Source organism: Plodia interpunctella, chromosome 5 (assembly GCF_027563975.2).
Source record: "Plodia interpunctella isolate USDA-ARS_2022_Savannah chromosome 5, ilPloInte3.2, whole genome shotgun sequence".
NCBI classification, from domain to species: domain Eukaryota; kingdom Metazoa; phylum Arthropoda; class Insecta; order Lepidoptera; family Pyralidae; genus Plodia; species Plodia interpunctella.
The window spans coordinates 4,664,284-4,690,566 of record NC_071298.1 but is presented as its reverse complement, the minus strand read 5'-3'; the positions used below and the strand labels follow the sequence as shown (position 1 = coordinate 4,690,566).

The 26,283-nt window shown below is 41.4% G+C and overlaps 1 protein-coding gene across 1 annotated transcript in view; it reads left to right on the top strand.

Moving 5' to 3' along the window:
* Positions 1–26,283, top strand: part of hyd (hyperplastic discs) — a 30,028-nt gene that overhangs the window by 1,604 nt on the left and 2,141 nt on the right. Inside the window, exons 2-48 of the mRNA XM_053744837.2 lie at positions 794–1,143; positions 1,455–1,609; positions 1,723–1,946; positions 3,927–4,102; positions 4,383–4,573; positions 4,814–4,961; positions 5,378–5,513; positions 5,894–6,054; positions 6,304–6,446; positions 6,795–6,957; positions 7,198–7,386; positions 7,518–7,711; positions 8,237–8,410; positions 8,909–9,097; positions 9,290–9,401; positions 9,638–9,745; positions 10,030–10,177; positions 10,429–10,572; positions 11,048–11,273; positions 11,443–11,508; positions 11,647–11,819; positions 12,171–12,361; positions 12,754–12,902; positions 14,054–14,220; positions 14,597–14,845; positions 15,234–15,464; positions 15,725–15,903; positions 16,273–16,474; positions 16,594–16,772; positions 17,037–17,220; positions 17,532–17,698; positions 18,045–18,247; positions 18,561–18,726; positions 19,149–19,298; positions 19,635–19,777; positions 20,224–20,339; positions 20,552–20,694; positions 21,305–21,378; positions 21,930–22,045; positions 22,393–22,615; positions 22,964–23,152; positions 23,338–23,471; positions 23,867–23,999; positions 24,393–24,500; positions 24,683–24,845; positions 25,142–25,331; positions 25,789–25,995. Of these exons, the coding sequence (XP_053600812.1) occupies positions 794–1,143; positions 1,455–1,609; positions 1,723–1,946; positions 3,927–4,102; positions 4,383–4,573; positions 4,814–4,961; positions 5,378–5,513; positions 5,894–6,054; positions 6,304–6,446; positions 6,795–6,957; positions 7,198–7,386; positions 7,518–7,711; positions 8,237–8,410; positions 8,909–9,097; positions 9,290–9,401; positions 9,638–9,745; positions 10,030–10,177; positions 10,429–10,572; positions 11,048–11,273; positions 11,443–11,508; positions 11,647–11,819; positions 12,171–12,361; positions 12,754–12,902; positions 14,054–14,220; positions 14,597–14,845; positions 15,234–15,464; positions 15,725–15,903; positions 16,273–16,474; positions 16,594–16,772; positions 17,037–17,220; positions 17,532–17,698; positions 18,045–18,247; positions 18,561–18,726; positions 19,149–19,298; positions 19,635–19,777; positions 20,224–20,339; positions 20,552–20,694; positions 21,305–21,378; positions 21,930–22,045; positions 22,393–22,615; positions 22,964–23,152; positions 23,338–23,471; positions 23,867–23,999; positions 24,393–24,500; positions 24,683–24,845; positions 25,142–25,331; positions 25,789–25,995 (7,926 nt within the window). The remainder of the gene's footprint in view (positions 1–793; positions 1,144–1,454; positions 1,610–1,722; positions 1,947–3,926; positions 4,103–4,382; positions 4,574–4,813; positions 4,962–5,377; positions 5,514–5,893; positions 6,055–6,303; positions 6,447–6,794; positions 6,958–7,197; positions 7,387–7,517; positions 7,712–8,236; positions 8,411–8,908; positions 9,098–9,289; positions 9,402–9,637; positions 9,746–10,029; positions 10,178–10,428; positions 10,573–11,047; positions 11,274–11,442; positions 11,509–11,646; positions 11,820–12,170; positions 12,362–12,753; positions 12,903–14,053; positions 14,221–14,596; positions 14,846–15,233; positions 15,465–15,724; positions 15,904–16,272; positions 16,475–16,593; positions 16,773–17,036; positions 17,221–17,531; positions 17,699–18,044; positions 18,248–18,560; positions 18,727–19,148; positions 19,299–19,634; positions 19,778–20,223; positions 20,340–20,551; positions 20,695–21,304; positions 21,379–21,929; positions 22,046–22,392; positions 22,616–22,963; positions 23,153–23,337; positions 23,472–23,866; positions 24,000–24,392; positions 24,501–24,682; positions 24,846–25,141; positions 25,332–25,788; positions 25,996–26,283) is intronic.

The following is a 26,283-nucleotide window of genomic DNA, read 5'->3' as shown; positions in this document are numbered from 1 at the left end:
CTAATAGGAATTTCTGAATAGCCTTAGTATTTCCTGTAAGTTTGCAAGAAGCAACTGCAAGAATTTTTCAAATTGACTAAGTCTTCAAGATAGCTTGTTCAATATGAACAGCTAATATTAAAGATATATTTGTTTAAATGTTATGAGTGCTAATTAAGGAATACATCCAACAGCTTTTGGTCCCAATTAATGCAAAATTTAATAGCCCAAAACATTTAATATTGTAAGGATGTATTTTACAAGATTCAACAATAAATAAGTAACTAAATTGTAGGAACATTTTTAACCTCCACCAGTATAATAATATACCACTAGCATTGTAAATTGCATTGTTAGGAAGAAAATGTGAAAAGGAACAATTTTTTTCAATGTTTCCAGAAAATTCAAGAGAAATAAAAAAGTAAAGAAAAATTCAGAAAAATAATGGTCAAGTTACTACTCTGGTTGGGTGATCTTTTGTTGTGTGTGGCTCATGCCCTAATATATGACAATATTCAATGATAGTTTGAGGTTAGGCAACTGGTTGTAAAACAACAGCTTATTTTAGCTCCCGGCCACAGACTCTCTAGATGTTGTAGCATTGAATACAACTGTGAATAAACTCAGATGAGAGAGTGACAGATGGTCCTCCATCTGCAGCAGCTTTCGTCAAATTTGTCCCATCTATTTAGTGACAGACAGATAATACATATACATATAATCAGTACAGAAATATGGATTAAACTGTAACATCCACCTTAAATATTTTGACATTTAAGACAATAATGATCAAAAATGTTTTCTACTTTTTCAGAATCAAGGAAGTAGCAGAGCGATGGAATCGCTATGGGACAGGTGCAGGATCGTCAGCACTCAGCTCATTGAGAGGCGTGCGCGCAGTAGCTGCCGGGCCTGCACATATTGCGTGTTTGCTTGAAGATGGCACGATATGTCGAGCAGCATTCTCTATCATTCCCGACAGATTAGACTTGAGTAAAGCAGATGCCAGTAAAAATGGCGGGAATGGTGGTGGAGGCAGTGGAGGAGGAGGAACGGGCGGTGGGAAACAAGGGGGCAGCGGCGGAGGCTGCGGCTCGAGGCAACAGCCACGTACCAGAGCGCGAATTATGAGAAACACAATTCGAGCTGCCCCCAGCTCACAAGGTAATAATATTTTTTAGACCTAAAAGTGCCTAAAGCATATAAGCATATAGGAAGATGAATTTGCTTGCTTTTTTGTTTATCATTTAAAAATGGGAAAAAAAATGCATTGCTTTGCATTTACTACATCGAAATTTGGATTCAGTAAAATGTTTATTTTTACTGGCTTTGATTTTGAGACTAAACTGGTCTTGAATATTGTAGTACTTCTACAAGGTGTGTGCTTATTGCCTAATCAGTGTATATGTATAGTAAATTAATAATATTATGTACATTTTATAATATTTTATTGAGATGTTATTATGTTACATTAGGATCAACTAGCCGTGCGACTGGTGTTATTATAGGCGCATCGAGTTCTGGACGCGTGGTTTCGGTGCCGGCACCATTTGTTCCAGAGGATCTGGTCACACAGGCGCAAGTGGTACTACAGGGCAAAAGCAGGAGTTTGATTATCAGAGAGCTGCAGGTGAGAAACACAATTATAAACCGTAAATTTTCGAAATTAAATCTTTATTTTAATTAGGAAAAAGTAAAATGTTTGAGGAAATTGCCTGTAAATAATTTAACCCTTGGTTGTAGCGTACAAATCTGGACGTAAATCTGGCGGTGAACAACTTGCTGTCGCGTGATGACGAAGAAGGAGAGGAGCCTGAAGGTGGAGAGGGTGGCGACGGCTACGTCCCCGAGGACCTCATCTCCCTACTGGACGGCGGGTTTCACGCGGCTCAGCAGGACCAGTCCGTCATCATCGATGCCGACGCCATGTTTTCTGAGGACATCTTCGGGTACGCGGCTATCAGAAGGTATACCTGTCAAGCTACGCTCCTCCGCCTACACTCGGTCCTGCCCGTAGATGTACGACCCGAACTCTAGCACGCTGACCAGCTTACGCAGTTTCCTTTATTTTTTTTGTTTTGTGATTGGGTGTTTTATGTTGTAGATAGATGTGGTTTGAACAATTAGGAATGAGAAGACCATTTTGAAATCTAAAATTTTTACAACATCTATTTTTCATTACGTCGATCTCCTGTAACAATATTTTCGCTGTTACCGAACTCATGTGTGAAAATAGTAATTACCGATGCCGACGTTGTTTAATTTTTTTATTCGTATCACATTACATCACTCACCTTTTATCGCATTTACGTTATTTATTTATGATTACATAAACTGACTTTTATTTAAAAATATAGTGAGTACTTTCATGTGCCACCAACAGTACCAACACCCAACTTACTTCTTACTTCCCTCTAGGACTGTTTTCCGTAGTTAGCCCTCTTGTCTGGGCCCTTTCTGCGTACGGAGTCTGAGCCGCTGATCATTTCAGCCCGCCCAGCTCCTTCAGGAAGCGGAGCACGGCGGATGGTGTATGGCAGGCTTCGCTCATGGACCCTGGATTTCCCAGTCTTGTTGATGCAACGCCACGAAACTCCAGGAGGAGGTGGCTTGCAGTTTCCTCAGCCTCCATGCATGCTCTGCACAGTGGGCTGTCTGTAAGACAGGTGTTTGTTTAGTGTACAATGACCAGTAATGATACCAATGATACGTAGATACCTTCTTGGTAGTGAGATCAGACGTCTTGAGTGACGACTGTCCCTCAAGACTGTATGCTGGTAGTGCTTTCCTATCTTGTCGACATGTCTCCAGGGTCTGCCATAATTCAGTTTGTTCTTCACTTATGTGTGAGCGGATCCAGGAACGAACCTGCGCGAAAGGGATCGGAGCCATCGGCAGAGGGCCCACAGGAGGGGCAGCTAGACTCCCTTCTCGCAAGCTCGTCTGCTGCATCGTTGCCCAGCGAATTGCTGTGACCTTTAAACCATTAGTGGGTGACTGAGTTATACTTACAAGGTTTTCCAAGGATTTGTGACAGCCCAATATGAGTGCGGAGTTCACGTGGCACGGAGGCAGGGCGTGTAGAATGGCCGCACTGTCGGACAGTATTTTGATAGACATATCTGTTACCTTTTTCCTTGTAATTTCCATTGCTGCGTGAGTAACTTCTATGCACTTTACTTGGAAGATTGAATTTACCATATCTAGTGTTGTGCTGTATTTTATATAGAGGTCCTGAGAGAACACACCAGCACCAACACCTTTTTCCGTCTTGGAGCCATTGGTGAATACACTCACTTCGTTAGCCCCTGAGCTATCCGAAGCTTCCTCATGTAATTGTATCTTGTATTTCTTATCGAATATGAACTGTTTGCCGATTCTGTCATTTTTGGAGCCCTTGAGGCTAGACAGGCTGTCCTTTGAAATTTCTGCAGTTTATCTTGTACTGTTACTAGTGTGGTCCTGTGCCACCAGACTAGGTGACTGCAGGGCGTTACCAATACCCAAAATCACCTACTTCTTTAAAAGTCATGTACGTATCTGATACCATTCAATCTAATATCCTGAATTCAAATAATGGTCCTGGAGGTTATTTTTCTCTTTTGATATACCTATATAGGTAGTCGACCGGCTTACCTTTGCACCCAGATCACATGAAACATTTACCTACCCGTGTTGCGGCATCTGGGCATTTCTCTCCTTCAATAATTCTAACTATTATATTTATAGTGCAGCCATTTTGCGAGTTAAGCCAAAGCTGCGGTTGCTATTCCCGTTTCGTCTTATGACCATTGAATCTATCTCCATTTTTCCATGGTAAAGCTTTAGGTTCTTTAAAAATAATGTCTTGTAAAGAAGAATAATAATTTAATTGGCTGCAAAAATGAAAAAAATAATGGTCTTCTCGTTCCTAATGACAGCATATACTAATATGTTTTCTTGTGTAGTCGTAGTGGGGCGGGCGGTGGTAGCAGTGGGGGGCGCGGGGGTGCAAGCCGTGAGAGTGGTAGCTCCACACAGGAGCGACCATCGGAATTCAGTCGATGGCGCGAGCGGCAGTACTTTGGCCCACGCAGATGGCTTGAGTCTGCACTCAGGGATACCTCGTGGGATAAAGATGGAAGTGAGTTTCTATTTTAAAATGTTAGATTATTTTTTCACTGATAACTATGATAACTTCTAAGTAAAAATTGTTACACAATTTGGGTTTTTATGATGGTTGAGTTTGTTTATAATTTCATACTCTTTGAAAATGGAATTTCCAACCAACTTGTATTAATGTATCCATTGCATTGTTACAGTTTATGAATTATCATTAATATATCTATTTTACCTGGATTATGCATTATATTTTACAATTCTCTGACCTTGTCAACTACCCTATTGAAACATGTATCTTTTAGCCGAAAGCAAGAAGAAAGATTCAGCAATGGCGGCATCTCCTCTGTGGGTGTCGGAAGAACTGGAATACTGGGACAGCAATATCAGGTTTACCCACATAGCGGCTACCCACAGTGAGCTCGTGGCGGTCTCCACTCAGGGTCAACTGCATCAGTGGCGCTGGGCGGATGCTCATCCGTACCAACGTAATGAGGTTAGTACGAAAACACTACCTGTGATAATATAATAAGGTATATATGGTGGCTGCATTAAACATTAATTCATCCAGGTTTTACTCTACGTTTATTTAGATATTTTTTTATTTAACAAATGGATTTTCATTTTAATCCATTCCAGTATAATTAATTTTTTTATAAGTAAACAAAATAAAATAAACTACAAAATAGAATGCAAGCTCCTGATAGTATCATAATAATTATGAAATATTTTTTAGGCTGGATCTGTGAGCGCTTTCCACCCTCGCTCCAACTGGTTGGGCTTGCTGTCCGGCGAACGCATCGTGAACATCAGCGCGGCCGGCATCCGCATCTCCGTGCTGACGGACGCGGGACGCGTGGCCACCTTCCTGGACGAGTCTATTGGTGTGTGCTTAACTGCTTTACATGCTTAGTAGTCTAGTCTTTGTCTTCACTAGGTAATGTTGATTAAGGCAGGCTACTCACACATCTGCCCAAAGAAGTAAATGCATGTATTTAATAGAAAAGGAAGGTCGCCCTACATCTCTTTCTTTTGAATACCTGGTATATCTCCCGGTAATATCCCTTTCTGTAGTCCCTTAAATCGGAGTGTGTGTAGCCGGTCTAAGGACCAGGAAATGGTGATGGACCTAAAGGTTGAAATTTGAAACTGACGTTACTGAATCACTACATGAATCCAGTAAGATTGTCATGATCTGTCAAATCTGCACGCGCGTGTTTACCACCACAAACATCAGGCATTTTTTTGAGATTAAAAATGTATTCAATATTTTCTATAAACATATATTTTTTTCTTGTAGCACATGCCCCGGGCGCTTCCCGCCTAGAGCACCCATTGCAGGTGTTCTCCGAATTCGGTTCTGACAAGGCCATATCCTTACACGTGTGCTCGCTCTACACCGTCGCGAGACTTGAATCTGGAGCGCTTTATTGGTGGTAAGTTAAATTATTTATACTTCTACCTTCGCCATTGTAATAATTCTGTTAAAAATAAAATTAACAACTATTGTTACCCCTACTACTCCTTGTAATCTACAACAGTTAACTGTGGATTTGGTGGCAGATTTCTAAATGAAATAGATGAATTCGTACAGTTTGCTAGTCTGTTATTTAAAGCCTAATTTTTTATTACCTGTGGACCGTAGGAATTTGGGAATAAAAAGTACCCTATGTGTTATCCCTCCAGTAGATTTTGCTTGAAAGAGTAACAAAGATACACATATACATCCTCACAAACTTTTGCATGTATATTAATTAGTAGGAAGTATTTATTAATCTTTAATAGGCTTTTGTAAGTAACGTTGAGAATGCGACAGGGGCGTACTGCCGCTGGGCCAGCGCGCCCGGCTGTGGGAGAAGCACCGCGCGCGCTCGCGCAAGCAGCAGCGCGGGCACTCCTCCGCCGCGCCGCAGGACCTGCAGGCCGGACAGAGCGTCACTATGAAGAACGCGCCCATGTACCAGCCGGGGGCCATCGGTATGTACTTGTTCTTGTTCTAGTCTACATTAGATTATTTTGTTACTACTTATAAAAAAGAAATGCTTTTTTTTCTCAATATTAAAACGATTTTAGTTCAAAACATAGGACTTCATTTTTTAGACCATGAACTGAACATTTTACAATAAACTGTGCAGTGAGGCCATAGTTATCTTCCAACAGAAAAATTTACAATCAACTTTCTTTTTCTCATTTAACTAACTAACGAATAATATTCATTTTAAATAGGTTTCAATATGTCAACGGGTGTGCCTAAAGTGGGCATACTTCAAAATGCCGCCTGGAATTTGTCAGACATGTGCCGCTTCAAACTTTTGCCGCCGCCACAACCCGACCGTTCCGTATCAGACAAAGACAAGAGGGATTTACAGGTGAGTCTTAGAAATTATTTGAAATATGTTAATACTGGTCTAGTCTATGTCACTCCAGCTTTCCTGCTATCTTCACATCGAAATTCGCCTCAATTCAATGCTCCGGTTTGACGTAATGATAAAGAACAAACATTCACATTTATTATATTAGTATGTATTGTATATGGATAGTCAGAAAGATTAAGCCTTTTTTTGATAATCCATATACACGTTTCTTTCTACTGATAAGTATTTTTTGATCTAATTTACTATATTTGACATTTTACATATGACACTGACTTCACCTAACTTGAAAATGCAATGATCCTATGATGATACTTTTATCATAATGTACTATTGTCCCTCCAGAACCAGTCGCCTCTGACCGTGTCGTCGGTGAAGGCGTCGTCATCAAGCAGCAGCGGCAAGGACTCCGGCAAGGACAGTAATAAGGACATGGCCGACCGCCTCGACATGCCGCCGCCGCCCAGCCCCGCCTCCTCCACTTGCAGTGACACCAGCACTTCACACAGTAAGTTATTACATCAATGCTCATTAGACTATGTATTACGTTGTAAAGAAATCTTGAAAATTCAATAAAAAAAATATTTATTCCATTTTTAAAATTTTCGCCGGTACCACAGTTTAAATCTAAATTATTTTCTTATTAAAAAAATCTTGAACCCCATAGAGAGCTTTTTAAAGTTTATGATATAATTTCGGAAGAATTTAGTTGCTCTTATATGCTAAACATTCCTTTATTTTGTTTTAGAACGTGCTAAACGTGTGACAGTCCGCGGCGAGGAAGGCTCTTCAAATGACGGATCCAAACGGGATGAAGAAGAGTGGCCGCTGAAAGAAGTACTTTTCTTGGAGGATGTCAAAAGTGTGCCATTAGGACGAGTGCTCAAAGTTGATGGAGCTTACGCGGCTGTTCGCTTCCCGACTGTAGGAAAAGACGGTAAATTTAAATTATGCTTTTGTACTGCTGATTAAAAATAGTTTTCTATGAAATTTAATTATGTATTTGAGAAGAGTCATTTCTTAAACAAAGTTCACAGCAATGACACAAATTTTATTTTTATATACCAGGTAAAGAAGTGGTGCCATCCACGCCCGACGATTGGACGACAATTCTTCAAGATTGTCGACTTGTACGCAAAGATGACTTGGTTGCGGTGAAGTGGGGCGCGGGCGGGGCGGCGGGCCCCAGGGGCCCTGATTGCCTTCAAAGATCACCCAGGAAGATCGCATTGCCACCCGACGTGCAAGTTATTACTATCGCTGTAAGTATACTTGCTAAATAAACAATATTTTGCATTACTTTATTGACGTAAAGATAAATAAAATACCTAAAGTTGTTATTTTCAAATTTGGCAATGTCATATCCATTTGTCTCATACCTAAAGGTTTGACCCATCTGGCACATTAGAACGAGGAAGGGGGAGATACAGAAATAATTGTTTGGTTGGCTGCAATGGTTTACAACACGGATACGTTTTGGTTACGTTCTATGTGTGTCGTTGGAATTTGACAAGAAGGTCAAATCATGTCTTTCCAAAGATTAGCTACCTCAATGTTGTGTGTTGAATGGCGCCATATTTCATGATATACGCCATATTTTATGAGGTTTTGTAAAGGTACTGGTAGATTCAGTGGGGGTAAACTAGTAACTCGTGGCCAATTTACGAGTTACTAGTTTACCCCCATCAAATCACCCTGGTGCATCGTACTGGTGTGCACAACCAGTAAATAATATCTATTGGATTTATTTCTCAAAATGTATATTTATATTTGCCATTTTCACGCAGGTGGATAGTCGCGGCGTCCATGCCGTAGTGCGCCGGCCCGGTGGAGCCCTAGCGTACGCCGTGTATGCAGTGGGAACTACACGCGCACTCACCGATAGCACTTTCCCCACTGATCATAGCGCTTTACTCGGGTACTCTAACGGGGCCGCCATACAGCTGGCTACAGCTGCTGAAGTAAGTGTCCGAGGCTGTTAGATTTAGATTTATTGCAGTTGCTATATGGCAATGGACCGAGAAACGTCGAAGAAAGACAGAGATTTATTTGCCCGGCACTGGGACAATAATAGCTGTTAAATAAGAATGAATAAATATTGCAATTAATTTATTTAGTCAATACATTTTGAAAAAAGAAATGTTATCGAGTATCGTAAATAATTCTGGCAAGAAACCGTTTGCTTCCGCTACTTGTTTCGGGAGTTTCGTTGAATTCATTTATTCACTACATATACACATTCAACGTCTTGTAGTCGCCGTGGTCGCAGCCAGACTGGAGTATTGGTGGTGTGAAGTTGTGGTTGTAGATGCAGTTTCTCAACTATCGCACTACCGAAATAAAAACATTTGTAGAAAAAATATTTTAATTAATTGATGAATCAAAGTGACATATATTTATTTAACTATTAACTACCCAGTCGAATTTGCAATAGTAACGTTGAAACATTGTACGCGCAGGGCAGCGAGCCGGTGGTGGTGATGCTGGACGGCAACTCGGCGCTGTACCCCGTGGCGCGGGACTGCGTGGGCATGGTCCGGGAGCCGCCGCCGCTGGACCTGCCGCCCGCGCGCGCGCTCGCCGCGCACGCCGTGCCGCTGCATCCGCACTCCGCCGCCGTCTCGCACCACGCCGCGCTCAAGTCGCAGGTATCTATGTCGGTCCCCCGATCATTATAATGTGGGGTGAAACTTTGTATGAAAATCATGTCTGTTCCGTTTTTGAAGAGAAATTCACGCGGACGAAGACGCGGTCATATAGGGTTTCCTGACAAAACATCGCCTATTTTGAATTAAAAAATGTGCCCTCTAACTATATAGAAATATGAATTTCGCGTACAGGTGGCGTTGATAATCTTAGTGCCAGAACCGCAGCTCATGATGCCGCGTGTCTTGCGTTGCGACCTCGATGGTGTACGTCAGTTACTACACCAACTGGAATCTGATGCCAACAGTGAGTTTATTCATGTTTATTATATTATTAGACGTTAAACGACTGCGTTGAGCGTCAGAGTTAGGAAGAAACCGGAAAGACGTTCAGATTATGGAGAGACAGGTCTGCTAAGTAATTCGTGTTAATTCATTTTTTTTTGTGGTCATATGAATATCAATTATTTACATTAAAGTTTAGCAATTTCAAATGCACTGATGATACAATTTGTAATTAAAATATTTAATGTGATTCCACAGAACAACAGATGCTGGCGATATTACAAGAACGTTGCGACGGCAACAGGAATATTATTCACGCGTGCGTTCACATGTGCGCACCAACATCCAACAAGGAACCTGATATAGGTATGTTGACATGTTCATGTATTTGCTTATTTTGATTCTAATTGAAATTTCAGGTTCAACTTTCCGAGGCCAGAATTTTGATTAATACAAAGTAATATGTTCCATTGTTTTTTATCTGAATAGTTTTTGAGTAACATATTACAGATACCCGTAGAACGGCATATACTTGTTGTACGTTTTACATATTGTAACTTTGTATTCACATAAGTATTATTACGCACTTAGTGAACTAAAAAGGAGGATTATGAGTTTATCAGTGAAGTAACAATTTTATTTGTTTGTAGTGGAGAACCCCTCGATGCCAACCTTGGCTGGCAGCACGGGAGGCAGCGGCGCAAGCTCCGAAGAGACTGTCCCGGCTCTGTCATGGCCGCCGGAGACTTTCGAAGCTTCTGGGGACGAGGACAGCCTCATGGGACTTACTAATAATGGGTGTGTTAAATGTCATTTATGTAAATCATATACCCTGAAATTGATGCTATGATGAAAGTTTGTCAGTGTAGATTTAAATTTTATTGAAGATTTATTCTTGGTCACACGCCGCGTGCGTAACTTCGCCACTAGGGAAGTTTCGTAAAACACCGATGCCTGATTTTTAGCAGTCACCATGGTTATTTTTCTCGGCAAAGTAAAAATATAAGATGAATTTTTATTTATAGTTTTAACAATTCTATATTTTATAGAAAAATGTCTGGAGGTGGAAACAGCGGTGGGGGCGCTGTCAGCGCTGACCCCGCGGAGAGACGTGGAAACGCGCTCTCGGCCCTCCGCGCCCTGTGCGAGAGCCCCGCCCTGCAGCCCTACCTGATGCAGCTGCTCACTGCCAAGTACGTATTTCATGGTCTTATTCTTATCATGTGTGTTATTGCAGCAGAAATTTCAAAAGCAAATAGCATCAGATCAAGTGGAGAAAACATACATGAGTATCAGACTTATGTGGGTTAAATAGTATAATAGAGTGATAAAGTCGTGACGAAGTCGCCTTGTCACGAAAACGTGACGAATTCTCCTTGTCACGGAACTGTGACAAGGCGTTTATAGGTGTGGGCACGGATCCGAGCCAAGTCGGTTAACGAGTCGCTTTGAACCTTTTGACAAAAATGTACCATCATTTATAGTTTGTTAGGTATGGCAAATTTATGGCTTCAAGCTATAGCTTAATAAAAATAAAAATAATACTTAGGCAATAGTAACGTTTAAATATTGTACGCGCAGGGCAGCGAGCCGGTGGAGCTAGCGTTAATTAGATAGGCAAGTGACTTGGAAATTAATCATATAATTATTTGTTTTTTTCTTATTCAGGGATGGCATGGGTCAAACGCCGCTAATGCAAGCGGTATCGGAACGAGCGTACCGCGCCGCTCTAGTAATCCTCGACGCGATACGCGCGTGTCCCGAAGCGGACGAGGCGCAGCGTTCGGCAGCTATCTTTCCGCCAAACGCTCATCCCGATCATTCACCTCTGCTTGTACTATGCTGCAATGATACCTGCAGCTTTACCTGGACCGGACAAGAGCATATTAACCAGGTGGGTATTTTCTGGGAAGATAATGATTTGTGCTACAATCCCTTTTCGCGAAAACATTCCAAAGGAAATTACAAATAAATATACTACCAATAAAAACCTATTTGATTTAAAACTAAACAGATTTTAATCACATATTATACCATATTATATTTGCATGGTTGTTTTCTAGGATATATTCGAGTGCAAGACGTGCGGTCTAACTGGATCGCTGTGTTGCTGTACGGAATGTGCGAAAGTAAGTTATTTTTATCTAGATTTTTCAAATATTGCTTTTGTTTTCACAGTTAAAGGTTCTAAAAGTATGAAAGTTAAGGCTCTGGATTGCTTCTACACACACGGAGATAGAGTGACTAATTTTAATGTTATTCTGCAGGTGTGTCACAAAGGTCACGATTGTAAACAGAAGCAGACGTCCCCCACGGCGTATTGTGATTGTTGGGAGAAATGCCGCTGCAAAGCTTTAGTTGGCGGCAACTGGGCCGCCCGCTGCGATTTGTTGGCGCGACTGGCTCGGGACACGCAGTTGGCTACTCATTTTAATTCAAGGTTAGTTTTTGCCACAGAGTTCTAAATTCAAATTAAGTTATCCCAAGTAAGTAGTAGTGGACCACTGCTAGGGGTTCCCATCGTCTGATTTGTATACATATTGTTTGGTTGGTAATCGTGGTATTCTTATGTCACTTGATGATCACAGATTGATTTTCAAATGCGATATTTTTACATATTAGTCAAATAAATATAACAAGGTAGAATTATTTCACACTCTGGATTAAAGCATGGTGTGATTGCGGGGAAATTTACTTCCCTACCATAACACCGGTGCGTGAAGGTTGTTAGTATTATGTATTATGCGGTATTTCACTTTTGTTCCTTAATAATCGAACGTATAACTTTCAGGGGCGAATCAATCCTGCTGTTCCTAGTGCAGACAGTGGGCCGGCAGGCGGTGGAGCAGCGTCAGTTCAGGGCGGGCGGGCGCGGCGGACGCGGGCCGCGCAAGCAGCCCGGCTCCGACGCGGAGGTGGACGCGCCCGACCACGACCTCGAGCCGCCCAGGTTCGCGAGGCGGGCGCTGCTGCATCTGCTGGGTGAGTCTGACACGCGGACCAAACGGAAAGACCCTTCACTTGTGGACACGTAAGGGCCGGGTCTTGTTTATTACACGTTTTGTCAGACGATACACTATGGAGTACCATAGACAGGGAAAACTATGAGAATGTGCAAGCTAGTTCAAATTCTTAATTTTTTATTGAACTTAAGGAGCATGTGAAGTAGAATCGGCGTTGTAAATTTCACTCCAGCACTCCTTTTATCAAAGGACGTCAATTAGCAAATGTATACGAATGAATACCTTATATTGTTACAAAGTTTACACTAGAAAAAAAACTATCTATTGAATATTATCACGTGCTTGTGATTATAAACATAGCTAAAAATATATTTTCAAATCGATCGGTCACAAATCTACGTGTTTGTCCAGGTGACTGGCCGGCCGTGGAGGCCGCAGTGATGTGCGGCGCGTCGGCCGGCAGCGAGGAGCCGCGGCCCGCCAGCCCCGCGCCGCACCAGTCGGGCACCACGCTGCTGGACAAGTTCACGCATGCGCTCATCGTCAAGTGCACTAATGAAGTGAGGATTGAGGATTCTATCGCTTGTGTTGCCCTCACTTAAAACATATCTGTGCATTCTATTTTTTTTTTAAAGGCAAAGATTTGCAAAGACATTTTACATAATTTACAATGTGAATTTACATGTTTCACCGGCTATGAATTTAAATGGAGAGCATGCTATCATCCCACTAAAACAAAACCAAAATAAATTTAAGGAATAGAAATAAGACATAATGTATGTGTCTTATTTCTATTTGTCCTACTCATTCAGTCATTCATATCTGTAATCACTATTTGTGTTCATTATTGCACACTAGTCTTCAAATAGGAATATCTTTAACCTATTAACCGCTTGGCATTTTATCAGCTGTCGTGCCCCCAGCGCCCAGCTCAGTACAACAGAAAAAAATACCTACTACAAAGAGGGTTGTATGTAATTTACCTATTTAAATATCGATAAATAATATCGAAATTTGTTGCAGCGCGATGTTAATTAACAATCTGTGCTTAAACCCAGGGCAAATTTTTTTTTTACTTTTGGTAGTAGAAAGAATTGAATGCAAAGCCATTGAATATAGTAAATGATTTATTAATTCTCAATATAAAAATTGTCGACATTTGACAACTTATTTGCTTATTTTCAAAAGAATTTAATAAAACTATGTAGAACTATTGTAAATAAATATTTATTAGTAATTAATTTATTTGTTGTTCTCTGAATAAGTCAATATTAAGAGAACTGCTTTGATTTACATATTTTTTACATGTTGAAGACACTCTTTGAAGAATGTCCCGACACTAGTGTCGGATTTTTCCGACGCGGGCGTTTGCCACCTATGCAATTACAAGAGAATATTATCAGTTATTTCACCTAACTTCTTACTTAATTTTATGGCTTTTTAATACGAGCCAAAAGTGTACGACATTACAAATGATTGCTTTATGTAATATATCTTCATATATTAACAAGTTTAAGACATTATAAAACATGACGAGTCGGAAAAGCTACTAAAAACAAACACAGCTATTTTGTCGGATATATACGACCTAGGCGAAATGGACACGATAACATTGGTCGGATTAATCCGACTCTGGTGGTGAAAGGGTTAATCAGCTTATAAAATGTTATTTTCATAGATTTTTTTCACAAAATAGTATTTCTGTACACAGACTCTAGACACGCTGCTCAACACATTAATCCGAGAGCAACAGAACGACACAATCCCGGGGCGAGCCGATCGTGCCCGCGAGGTCGCCCGCCGCTTCGTGCGCTCCATCGTGCGGATATTCGTCATTTTCAGCGTTGAGATGGCACCCGGTGCTGCCAAGAAAAAGGGGTGAGCATCTAGCCATACTATTTCATTTTAAAAATATTATAAATGCGAAAATCTCATTTCTGTCTGTCAAGATTTCACGGTTTAACCGTTGAGCCTATTTTCAGGAAATTTTTGTGATGACCTATTAATAGACTGGACTGCAAGCAAGAGCCAATTTTAAATAGTCATCTTTTTTATTTTACGAACGAGAGTGGTTTGCACAACACAAACTTCAAAATGTTGTTTGAAAACTAAGGTTTAACACCTGCCGCCCTTTGGGTGAATTTACTCGCGTTAGCCCGCAACATAAGCTCTTATCATTATGTTTTACATCTTATGTATCTGTCTTTTTTTATTTAAAATATAACAATATAAAGAAATCAATTGTTTTTGACAGGCCGTTAACAATAACGTCATCATTGGTCCGTTGTCGCCGAGTGTTTGCAGCGTTAGTGGCCCTCGCCGTGGAGGAATTAGTCGAAGCCGCTGATGCTTTACTGGCCCCCGTGCGGTTAGGGGTCGTTCGCCCCACTGCGCCCTTCCCCCTGGCAAATACTTATGTCGAATTGGTTAATGGAAGCGAGGATTTGTTTGGAGTGGAGCCACTTTCGACAGGACATTCACGGTTGGCTGCACATCCGCGCCGGTAACCATTGTTCTTAATTAATAAATATTTTATTAAGGGCCTGTTTCAGTCGCTTGCTGATTGCCTAGTATGTAAGATATCAAATAAATAGCTTTAGAAAAGTATTTCACATGTGTCGGATAGGGCTTGCTGGCACATAACTTCAATCTGATATATCTAGTAGTTATTATATCTGTCCAATTATAGTATGATATTTTATTAGAAAGGGAAACAGGCCCTAAATGTCTTAGTTAAGTGTCTCAAACATTCTACGTTGTTTCAAAATTATATCACTTTATTATCATAAAACAACAACATTCAAACAACATTCTAAATTAAATTGTAAAGAACGACAGTAAGAAGACCGAGACGAAAACATATAATGTACTTATCTAAATTACTGTTATAGCGAGTCAAACAACACGGGCGGCCGCAGCAACGCAGCCGGTGGTACTTCTATGGGTAGTTCCACCCTAGTGCCAGATAGGTCATCGACCCCGGTCGCAACAGAGTACGCCGACGACGTGGCCGGAGAGGCTTTGGGTGGTGATGACGACGCTTCGGAGACCGACGAGCCCAATGTTCCGGCGCCGGTCCCAGCTGCTGATGCGCAGCATCACGATGACCCTATGGGTGATCGGTAAGAGCTACTCCGACTTTATAATTTTGTGGTCCAATTTTAAGTCTTACTATAATCGCACATTATTCTAATCAATTGAGACCGGCTGCGCCTAGTATAATATAAATTAGAGGTCATGTGATGTACGCATAGACTATTGCCTGTAGATGTTGCCGGAAACGCTCACAGAGCAGCGTCAGTCCAAGTATAGGCGATTGTCTCATTAATATCAAAGCTGATGACAATTGTATGAATTTTAAATTCTAAAACTTATTTTGCAGACAACAAGAACAACACGTGGTAGTAGAAAATGGCACTGAACGCGCCGAAGGCGGCGAAAGTGAAAGTGAACTCGACTTGTTGGCTGAAGTGGAGACTGAGAGCGACTCGGACGACCAAGACAACGCAGAGTCTGCCCAGCGTAGCGTGCAAACTGGCGCCACGCAGGGTTCCGATGCTGGTAAGTGACAGGAATAATATATCCAAATTTAAATATTCGTATACACATATTATAGTATCACTAAGTTTTATCCTGATTAGTAGGACTGTTTCTATTATAGTTTGGTAATTTACAGCTCTTATGACGTGGCGCAAATGTCGTTTACGTCGTGTTCACATTTAAATGTTAGATGATTGGTCCTTATTAAAAACCGATAATTGTGAAACAGAATTTACTTATTATTAAAATGTTTGTGTGTTATATATTTATGATATAATTATTTTTATATTTTTCCCATTAAATCAGTGTTTATATGACGAACATTTACACACGAACATTTATTCCCGACTCCCATGGTAAACAGGCGTGATAATATGTATGTATTTTTAGGTATAGCATCACTGCTGTTGTACCCTGAAGACGAAAGCGGAGACTCAACTCAGCCCGAGGACGAAGACTCAGAAGCCGGGGAAACAGACGAACAAGACGGGGAGACAGAGCCGCCGCTACATGACGGGGAACCTCTGGAGCGCCGCACCGCGCCCCCCTCACGCCCTAACCTAGCGCCCCACTCCATGCAATGGGCTATACGGTAAATCTCCAATCATCGTCGAAATCGGTCTAGTCGTAAAAGTATGACAAAAGATTCTCATTTATAATACTAATATTGATAAATATATAGATTAGCTAATATTCAACTTTATTTTACAGAAACCGTGAGCCGAATCGCGGTACGAGCAGTAGCACTGGCGGTGTGCGTTTGTCTGGCGGCTCGTCTCTCGTGTTCATTGACCCCGCGTCACTGCGGCGGTCCGCCGCGGCCGCAGCGGCTGGCGCCCAGGACCCGCATTCTACATCTACCACTGCTTCCTGCCTCGCCAGAGCTTTTGGTAAGTTCTTTGAAAATAATTGTGTTCTTTGAAAATACTGGGTGTTTATTGTTTATCAACCACTTATAGCTCTGGTGTATTTGTTTTTTCGACTGTTGGAACTGCTACGTAAAATTATATATCACCATGATTCAATGACATTATGATACTTGCCACAGGCTAAAAAATGTAAATCAGGACAACTTTTTTTCCCAACTGAGACAGTTAAGTGACATTGCAGGAAGTTTTACCTAAATAATATACAATACAATTTATTTTCCGCAGGCATCGTGATCCGCCAAATAGCCGACCTCCTATGGGAATACGAGCGTCTAACCCTGCCTTTGCCAAGAGTAGTCCCACTCGCGTACAGAGAGGCTCTGCGCCTGCAATGTTATCTCGAGAGGCAATTGAAACCCACCTGGGACTGGCTCGTCACCGTTATGGATGCTACTGAAGCCCAACTCAGGTAAATAAAAATACAATATTTTTCTCTTTTTCTGAATTCTAGAGACCAAGTGACAGTGAGAACAAAACAATTTTTTTCGGGTAAAAATGGAATGAGAAATTGCCTGCTGTATGCTTACCAAATATCACCAAAATCGGCCCAATGATTTATTCTTGAAAGCGTGACATGTATTAGTATGGATTCTATGGTATCAGTGAATGTTAAATATAAATCAAATCTAAAAAAAAATTTTAATAATCATAGATGGTTTGGTATTAGTGAATGTTAAGAATAAAGAAATCACAAAATGTTCAAAAATCATTAAATATCAGATTCGGCGCGTCTCTAACGACGAACAACGCAAGTAGCTCCAGCACCGGCGAGAGCAGCCGCACCACCGCGCCCGCCGCGCGGCGGACCACATCGTTCACGTCGCCCGCCACACGCATCATCGGCTTCGGCGGCCCTGAAGTGCCCAGGTCCAGAGACCGCGAACAAGGTGTGTACATTATATAGTATGTGTACACTGCTATGTAGAGAGTAACAGTATTTTTTCGCGCGTATAAGTGTTCTTCAATGGAACAGAATGAAATTTTACAAAAAAAAAAAAACAAATACCTTATCAAATTATTCTCGTAATTAAAAATTCTCGTCTCGTTGTGCGTAGCAAAACGTAAATCTGGGGTGTTCCTTTTGCAGATTTTATTGAAAGTATTTCAATCCACTCTAAAAATTATTTCAACCCAATGCCCCGTTCGGGCGTAACAAGAAAACACATTCGCATTTATACTTATGTTTTCAATAATATGTTGTAGTTTCAATCATTAACTTCCTTTTCATTTCAGGAGTGGAAGCCGGCAGTGCCCGTCGCGAATTCCTAGCCTACTGCCTATCGCTCCTCCGCGCCCACAGCGCAGAACACGCGGAACAACTGCCCGTGTTAGATGTAGCCGCGTTAAAACATGTGGCGTACGTGCTCGATGCCTTCGTGTACTACATGCGCGCCGCTCAGCCGCAGCCCAGTCACCACCATCACATGTGGACTTCGGTGAGTGATGATTAAAAATATACATAATGGGTATATTAAGAAAGATCGGCTCTATCATAACATGCGCCCGGCTGGTTACCCTATGGTTGCCAGAAAGGCGAAAGCCGTGAAATAGATGGCGGATGACATGGATCGTTTCTTGCGGGGATTCTTGGATTTTGGAAGAAGTAAGGAGAGGCCTTTTCCTAGAAGCAGAGCTACAGGCTAGAAATAAATAAAGGTACAAACATACTAAGTTTGAACATAGTCGTGGACAGGAAACACTAAATGATATTAGATGTGGCAGAGTTTAATGTGTAATTGAATTTGACAGGATGAGAATGAGAACGAGGAAGGCGAAGAAGAAATGGTAGTGGGCGCCAACGCGGCCGCGGAGTCTGACAACGAAAGCGATGGAGCGCGCGGACGCTCACACGCCTTCTTCCAACGATCTGAGTCTACGCTTTGCTTGGGGTGCCCGCCGCCCGATCCCTTCAACAGTAAGTTACTGGTCTACGTTTTGCTTCGGGTGCCTGCCGTCCGGGCCTTCATGGACGTAACGCTCGAAGCCCGGTTTATCTATTGAATATTGAAATATTTTATAACATTACGAAGTTCTACCAAGTTGAAATTTTGTTGTTAGTTTAATGTGTAATGAAAAGCACCATTTATCAACCTTGACACTGAGTGTTAAAGTAAGGGATATAATTTTCCCGGCCGTTCACTAGTATAAGTCCACAGATGTTACGAGCGGAACTCCATTCACGCATAGTGTGTGGCGTTCGGGAATTAATAAAATAAATATGTAACAATGTACATAAATATGTTAAACTTTAATCAAACCGTGTTTAAATTATTGGAAATCGATATCATACTTAAAAAATGTAGTTTTGTTAGCTACAATTTGGAATATGCTAAACAGTGACAATGCAAGACGCGTTGCCGCTGGCGGACCAGCCGCAGCTGCTGCAGCCGAACGCGAGACGCGAGGAGCTGTTCGGGATGCCGCGCCAGCCCGTCACCGTGCCCGCGTCGGGCCTCGGCCCGCCGGGGGCCAACAACCCGCTAGAAGGTGAATATAATCATTGTAAACAAATCTCGGTGTTCTAGTTCGGGTCCGTGGAGCCTTCAAATAACATTATTTGGAAGGCTTGTCTGTTTGTATAATTGACGGCCTGCCTGACGTCAACACTGCTTGGAGTGAAAATTCAAGAATTTTTTTACAGAATGCAACTTCGGTCTCTCACGAAGAGGTTATCGGTAAAACCTCATAAAAAATGTTCTTAGCTGCCAGTGTTTCAAAATATTAACTGGTTGTGCTGCAATACTCGGTGCATTTTGTATATCTTATAATAATGAGATTATTGTAGAAAATAAATGAGTTTAACGATAAAACATTTGCCACTAGTGGTCCCCCGGCGGCTGGGGCTGTCGAGCCGCGGGTCGGGGTCGGGGCCGGCGGAGGCCGCGTGGTCTCCGCCCGCACGCCCCGCTTCCGCGCCGCCCGCGCCGCCCGCACACTCGCACGTCATGGCTAGAGACGAACCACAGGTAACTCGTATAATTATCATAACACATTTATTTCAGAAGTTATGATTCCATCTATATTGGGATACTCATTAATAGGGCAGTTGCCATCAAGTCAAATTAGTTTTTTTCCATGTGTCAAAAACAAAAATTTAATTGCGCTTGTATGACAGTGACGTCACAAATGTTGAAGACAAAAAGTGTTTTAATTATATTTTAATGAGAACAAAAAATACTAAATTAAATATAAATAAAATTGATCAATTAAAGTAAGGTTTAATTATGTGAATGCATTTATACATTTTATATTATACACAGACAACTACCCTATTACTGCGTCTTCGCCACTGTATAGTAAATAGTACTAGCGTACTCCCGTTTAAGTTGGCTCTCTGTCTACTTTCAGTTACTGGCTGGCAGAAGCATCATACACGTACTTACTTTAAATAAAATGTATTGTTTTATTGCAGGACTTATCGTGTACAAAGGATGTAGGATCGAAAATGGATGTAGATACAGACGGCGAATACTTATCCGACTCTGATTCAAATGAAGCTAGAGCTATACCAAGGAAGAAGCATCACAGGTACTTTCCTTTCAACACTTTATAATACATTGCGATTTTTAAGGGATGCAAGTATATAATAGAAAAGGAAGTCCATACTACTTCTCTTTCTTTTCTTATCAAAGTGAGACTTAGGTATTTTTTTGTTAAATTGCCCAATCTGTTAGATTTTACTTTAAATATGTACAAAATGAACAAAATGAGGGTACCATAAATAACCATGATTCTTCTAGGCATCCACACTCGCTGGCCATGTCATCAGGCAGTTCCATGCAAGAGTCGACTTCGCAAGCCTCGGAATTCAACACATTAGTCAACACAGCTTGTTCCATTATAGAAGCCCCACATCAACAGCTCGCCGGATCGCCTTCTCCAGGTAATATCCCATTAAGTATATGTTTATGTAAGATAGTTACTGTTTTTATTGTTAGTTATAGTGTTAAAACTAATAGTGTTATCATTATTGTATGAGTTACAACCGTCAACAGCCGTTGCAATATTATCTTTAGTTATCAATTTAATAAAAATGTCTTTATCGCACTGCGTATTTTTATGTAGCCATAATATTTAGACTCTAATAATGAAGCCAAAGGCTCGCGCTCATGAATTGCGTATACAGCACGTTTTTATAAATACAAACGCGCGTGCACACTTAAAACCATGGGGACCGCCAGCTATATTTCTGCTAGGGGTGCAGTTGTTATTAAAGGTAAATTTTGTGAGTTATGTTCCTCACACAAACGTCAACATTTTGTTTGTAAATGAACCTTTCTTTTCACCGGTAGTGGAGATTTTTTTCTTATATTATAGTGGGCAAACCAGCATGTGGGTTGTCTGGTGGTAAACAAAAACCACATCACATGGACAACGGGAACCATATACTTGTCACCGGTGCATTAGCGACTTATTTTGCAGATGTTAGTCCCAATTTCTATACAATTATGTTTTTGCTCCACCCTTAAATGGTCATATGTTTGTGTGTGCAGGCCCCAGCAGCGCCGCGGCCGAGCCCCGCGCCTCGTCGTCGCGCAGTCCTGGCAAGACTGTTATTGTACGTGCTGTAAGTCACTCCACTTATTTGGGGGACTTTTTATTATCAAAATTCATTCCCTACCTCTTCAATTGGACGTAGCTTGCTTCGTAATATCAAGAGATACAAAGAGGTTTCATATTTAAAATTACATTGGATACGATTCCTTAGCGTGTCTTATAGCAATTCCGCGAGGTCGCCGTACTTTTATCGTATCTTTGATTGATTCAATTGATTGAAATGCGTATTAGCATTTCTATCAAGCAAATCAGGCCGAATAACTGTTGGAAGTTAATGTTTTACAGTATCTACTAGCGCATATACGATAAAAGTACGGTATGTATGATGTATTTACTTGTGGGTGAATATATTTTGAGGATCTCCTAAAGATTATTTTTGTCTGAATCTGTAAAACATTAACTTCCAAATGTGTAATATTTTATACCATCTTATAAAATATTAACTAGGTACTTTAAGCTCAAAATATGCTTTTTAGTTCAAACATATTTTAGCTTAAAGTACGCTTTACCTTTTTTTGAAGAAGAGGACTAGGTAATATAAACTGTAATTTGTTCATCTAGGGTGAATTATTAAGCGCAGCCGACCCACTGGAATCACAGGAGATATCGGCGCACGTCACTGTAGAGACCACAGGCTTGCCGCCGCCTCCAATCTTGCCATCACTGAATACTCAGCCGTAAGTACGAAAAAACATACGCACAACTCAAACGTCTAATTTTCATTGGAAATTAACATTTCTTTACAACTGTCCCCTAACGGCGATTTCACTCGCGTTCTTGGACGGATTCACTTCATTGGATGATAGCTTTGTTTTTATTAAACATACTAATTATGGGCTACGTTTTTAGGAGTTATGGTTTTGTTAGGATTCCATAGCATAGAATAAAAAACAAATCATCATCATCACAATGACAGAGAGAGAGAGAGAGTTATTATGAATGAAGACATCGCCGTCATAGTCACCCTGTTGAATATTGACCTTCGTTATAGATGGATGTTAAAAGTAAATATTACGGTTCACAGACGAGTCTGCCCATCGCTCGGCGCATCAGTCTCACACGACTTACTCCTTGGCCGATGGCGTCTATCCTTAGATCTGTTCGGACGAGTGTTCACTGAAGACGTGGGCCTCGAGCCTGGTTCAGTGGTGGACGAGCTGGGAGGGTTCCCCGTCAAGGAAGTCAAATTCCGCAGGGACATGGAGAAGCTTCGGAATTCTCAACAGAGGGATTTGACTTTGCACAAGGTAAATCACTTTTTGTGCAACTTTGTGTTACATGGTCATATCAGATATGTCTATTTTATTTTATACACTAAACGGAGTTCCACCACTAGAGATCAAATATTTTATATTATTATGGGGCTTTTACTATATTCCAGCTATTGATTTATTTATTCAATTGAAGAATAGTGTTTCTTAGCATCTAAATCATTTCCAATACTGGGTCTTTGTCATAATCGCGAGTCGCAACTGATAAACCTTATAAAACCACTTGTTTTATCTTGTTTGTCTCATAGGCTATACCATGTATACCATACAATAAATTACCAAATTATTTGAAACCTTTTACCAAATTATTTGCACTTTTTTCAGATGGAACGCGATCGCGCTAAGTTACTTCAGCAAACATTTGCCGAATTGAACACAGCATTCGCGGGCCAGAACCGCCGCGCGCACAGCGCTCAGCCGCCGCTGGCCGTCAACCGCGTCAAAGTCACCTTCAGGGACGAGCCGGGAGAGGGCAGCGGCGTCGCTCGCTCCTTCTACACCAGCGTCGCTGAGGTAACTTGTTACATCTATCTGATGATAATGAATGTAAATGTATGGAACATAGCATTCGCTCACGACTGGCCCCATTAAGTGTACTCTTTGTGATGGACTTTTGAAATCTTCGTATCGTAACTGCTTCTAAGTTGTTAACTATTTTTATAATTTTAAATACAATATTATATTGACTATATTTCCAGGCTTTGCTAGCGAACGAGAAGCTTCCGCCTCTAGAGCCGAGCACAAGCAGTGGCAGCAGCAACAACACCAACGGCGCGGCTGGCGCGGCCAGCTCCGGCAGCGGCACCGCCAGCACCGGCAGCAGTGGCACGAGGTAAATAAATAATTATATTCATGTAATGCATCACTAGCGCCCTGTCCCGGTTTCGCTCGTTTAAAACCATAATTATAAATTATACGTCTAAAACTTCCTCAGGAATCACACTATTGGTGAAAATCGAACAAAAATCCGTCCGGTAGTTTCTGATTTATGGGGGACGTTTTATAATATTTTATAGGTTTTATACGATTTCGATGTGATTGAAGGACAAACAAAGGTCACCAAGGATTATATGCGTGCTAATTGGGTCAGGATGAAAGCGGGTCTGGACTTCGAAACCGTACAAATCCGTCCGCTAGTTTAGTTCGTCGTGTTGATACAGACAGAAAGACGAGACATGGTGGTGATGGAGTATGGTCATAAACGTAGTATAGGCATGTGCCCCACAGAAGCGGCGGCGCGAGCCGCGCGCGGTCCAAGGAGGCGGCGCGGCGGACGCCGGGGCGGCCGGCGCCGCGCCCGCCCGCCGCGCGCGAGCCCCGCCGCGTGCTCAGCGTCGACGCCAGGCCCTACTCCCCGCAGGTACGCAACGCATTCACTATTCATGTTTATTAGGAACAATGAACCGTTACAATTAACAATAATGAAAAAAAAAGACTAGTATGGATTAAGTCCGCCATGTATAATTGCAAATTGGTTTTATTGGTTGAGTGGTTCGCCCTTTACATGTTTCTGTAATGAAGTTTAATAAATAAAGCCTGAAGAGGTAATTCACTTTTGCGTATATATTTGTATGAGATTTTATTTTATGCTCTTAAGCATACAAAAAATCATAGACGGAGATCCTACTTGGCTCTAAAGCTTCAAATCTAATTTTAGCCAGATTACATCAAATCTAAAGTCTGGTTTTATGGCCATGCAAAGTGAAAATATTGATCTTTGAACGAATACAGGATAAATATTTTTTATGCCCAGGCTGCACCTGGCACCGAAGGTGCTGGATATAGTGGAGACAGACCAGGAGGACATAATGAACATTTAACACTGCATCAAGCACAACTAGGCGAAAGATTATATCCGAAGGTAATTATAATATTTATGATTATAAATTTACAAAACTTACCTATAAACAAATTGCGAAATTTGCAATTTTATAGAATGGAACTCAAAGCATCTGACGTTGTAAAACAAATCTTTTACGTTTTAAAATTATTTTATATTTGTCGACGATATGTAGCATACAACATAAGTGCCTTATTATGTAGGTACACTCACTGCACCCGACATTTGCCGGTAAGATCACTGGCATGCTGCTAGAATTGACCCCGGCTCAGCTTCTAGTTCTACTCGCGAGCGAGGACGCGTTACGGCAGAAAGTGCGCGAGGCGATGGATCTCATTGTTATGCACCCTTCAGAGGCCATACTTGGTGAGTTGACAAGTTTCATTGATCTATTTTATCGACGCATTTAATTTTTAACTATGTCTAAAAGCCATTCATAAGAAGTTTTGTTTCCTTATTATTTTTTTCATCTTCTGTATAAGTTTAGCAGTCGCTACATCTTACTTGGATTGGTTTAATTGATGTGTTTGAATCAAGTATATGGATATTATAGATGGAGTGACATCTGACTTTTGAGTCGCAGAGGGCAGTTATAAATATGTTACGTCACGAATGATAAGTAATTTGTAATGCTGATGTGCTATCTTGTATTATGTCTACAGATCTGGATGTGTTCTCCCTGTCGGAGCGCGGCGGGCGCACGGTCGCGGGCGCCCCAGCGCCGCCGCCGGCCGCGCCGGCTGCGGACGACGCGGCGCCGCTGTTCTACTCGCCCGGCAAGCGCGGGTACTACTCGCCCCGCCAGGGCCGCGCCACCACGGAGAGGATCAATGCTTTTAGGAATGTTGGCAGGTCACTACTACTGCATATTGTTTTTGTGTATAAAATATTTGATGTTTCTTTGCATGGTTTTGACTTAGCTGATAGTGTTACTTGGTTATCGACCAATAACATATTCTAAATCTGTAATCATGTATATACATGTCATTTCCAATATAAAATGTAATATAAATATATATTACATTTTATATTGGATTTGACTTTCAGACACAAATTAGGTCCACTTTGTCAGTGAACCAGTAAAAAAAATATATGCTCGCCACTAGCTAAAAAAATTCAGTCATAGCGATTTACAGCCTATCAAGAAAGTGAAGAAAACGGATTTTTGTTTGCAATACCAAATTGACTGGTCAAGATTGGTTAACTGAACTTCTTCACTCTCTTGACAGACTGTAGGTATATTATTTACAGTTTACTAAGTTACTTTTACCATCGATTCAACTAAATAACCTGGAAACACTGGTGACAGGATAATTGGCCTGTGCCTGCTGCAAAACGAGCTTTGCCCCATGTTCCTGAATCGGCACGTGCTGAAGTACATCCTGGGCCGGCCCGTGCGCTTCCACGACCTGGCCTTCTTCGACCCCGTCGTGTACGAGAGCCTGCGCCAGCTCGTCGCTGACGCCGAGAGGGGCGACTCGCAGACGCTTTTCGCGGCGCTCGACCTCAACTTTAGGTAAGTGGAAAATGCAAACTTTTCCTGTGGTGAAGTTACCCCTACTCCTGAAGACCTCGTTGTGGAGGAGTAAGGTAACCTTACCTATTTAAATTTTTATTTGTCTCGGACTTACTAGGTTCATTTTTATCATTTGTTGACATTCATATATTTTATTTCAATAATTTTTAGATACTTGTCTTAACTTTTATCATGCCCTGCACTAGCTGAAATCTTCAAGTTATATCATTGTTTCCCAACTTGTTTTATTTATTAAAATCTATAAAAGAAAATAACTTGTATTTTGGA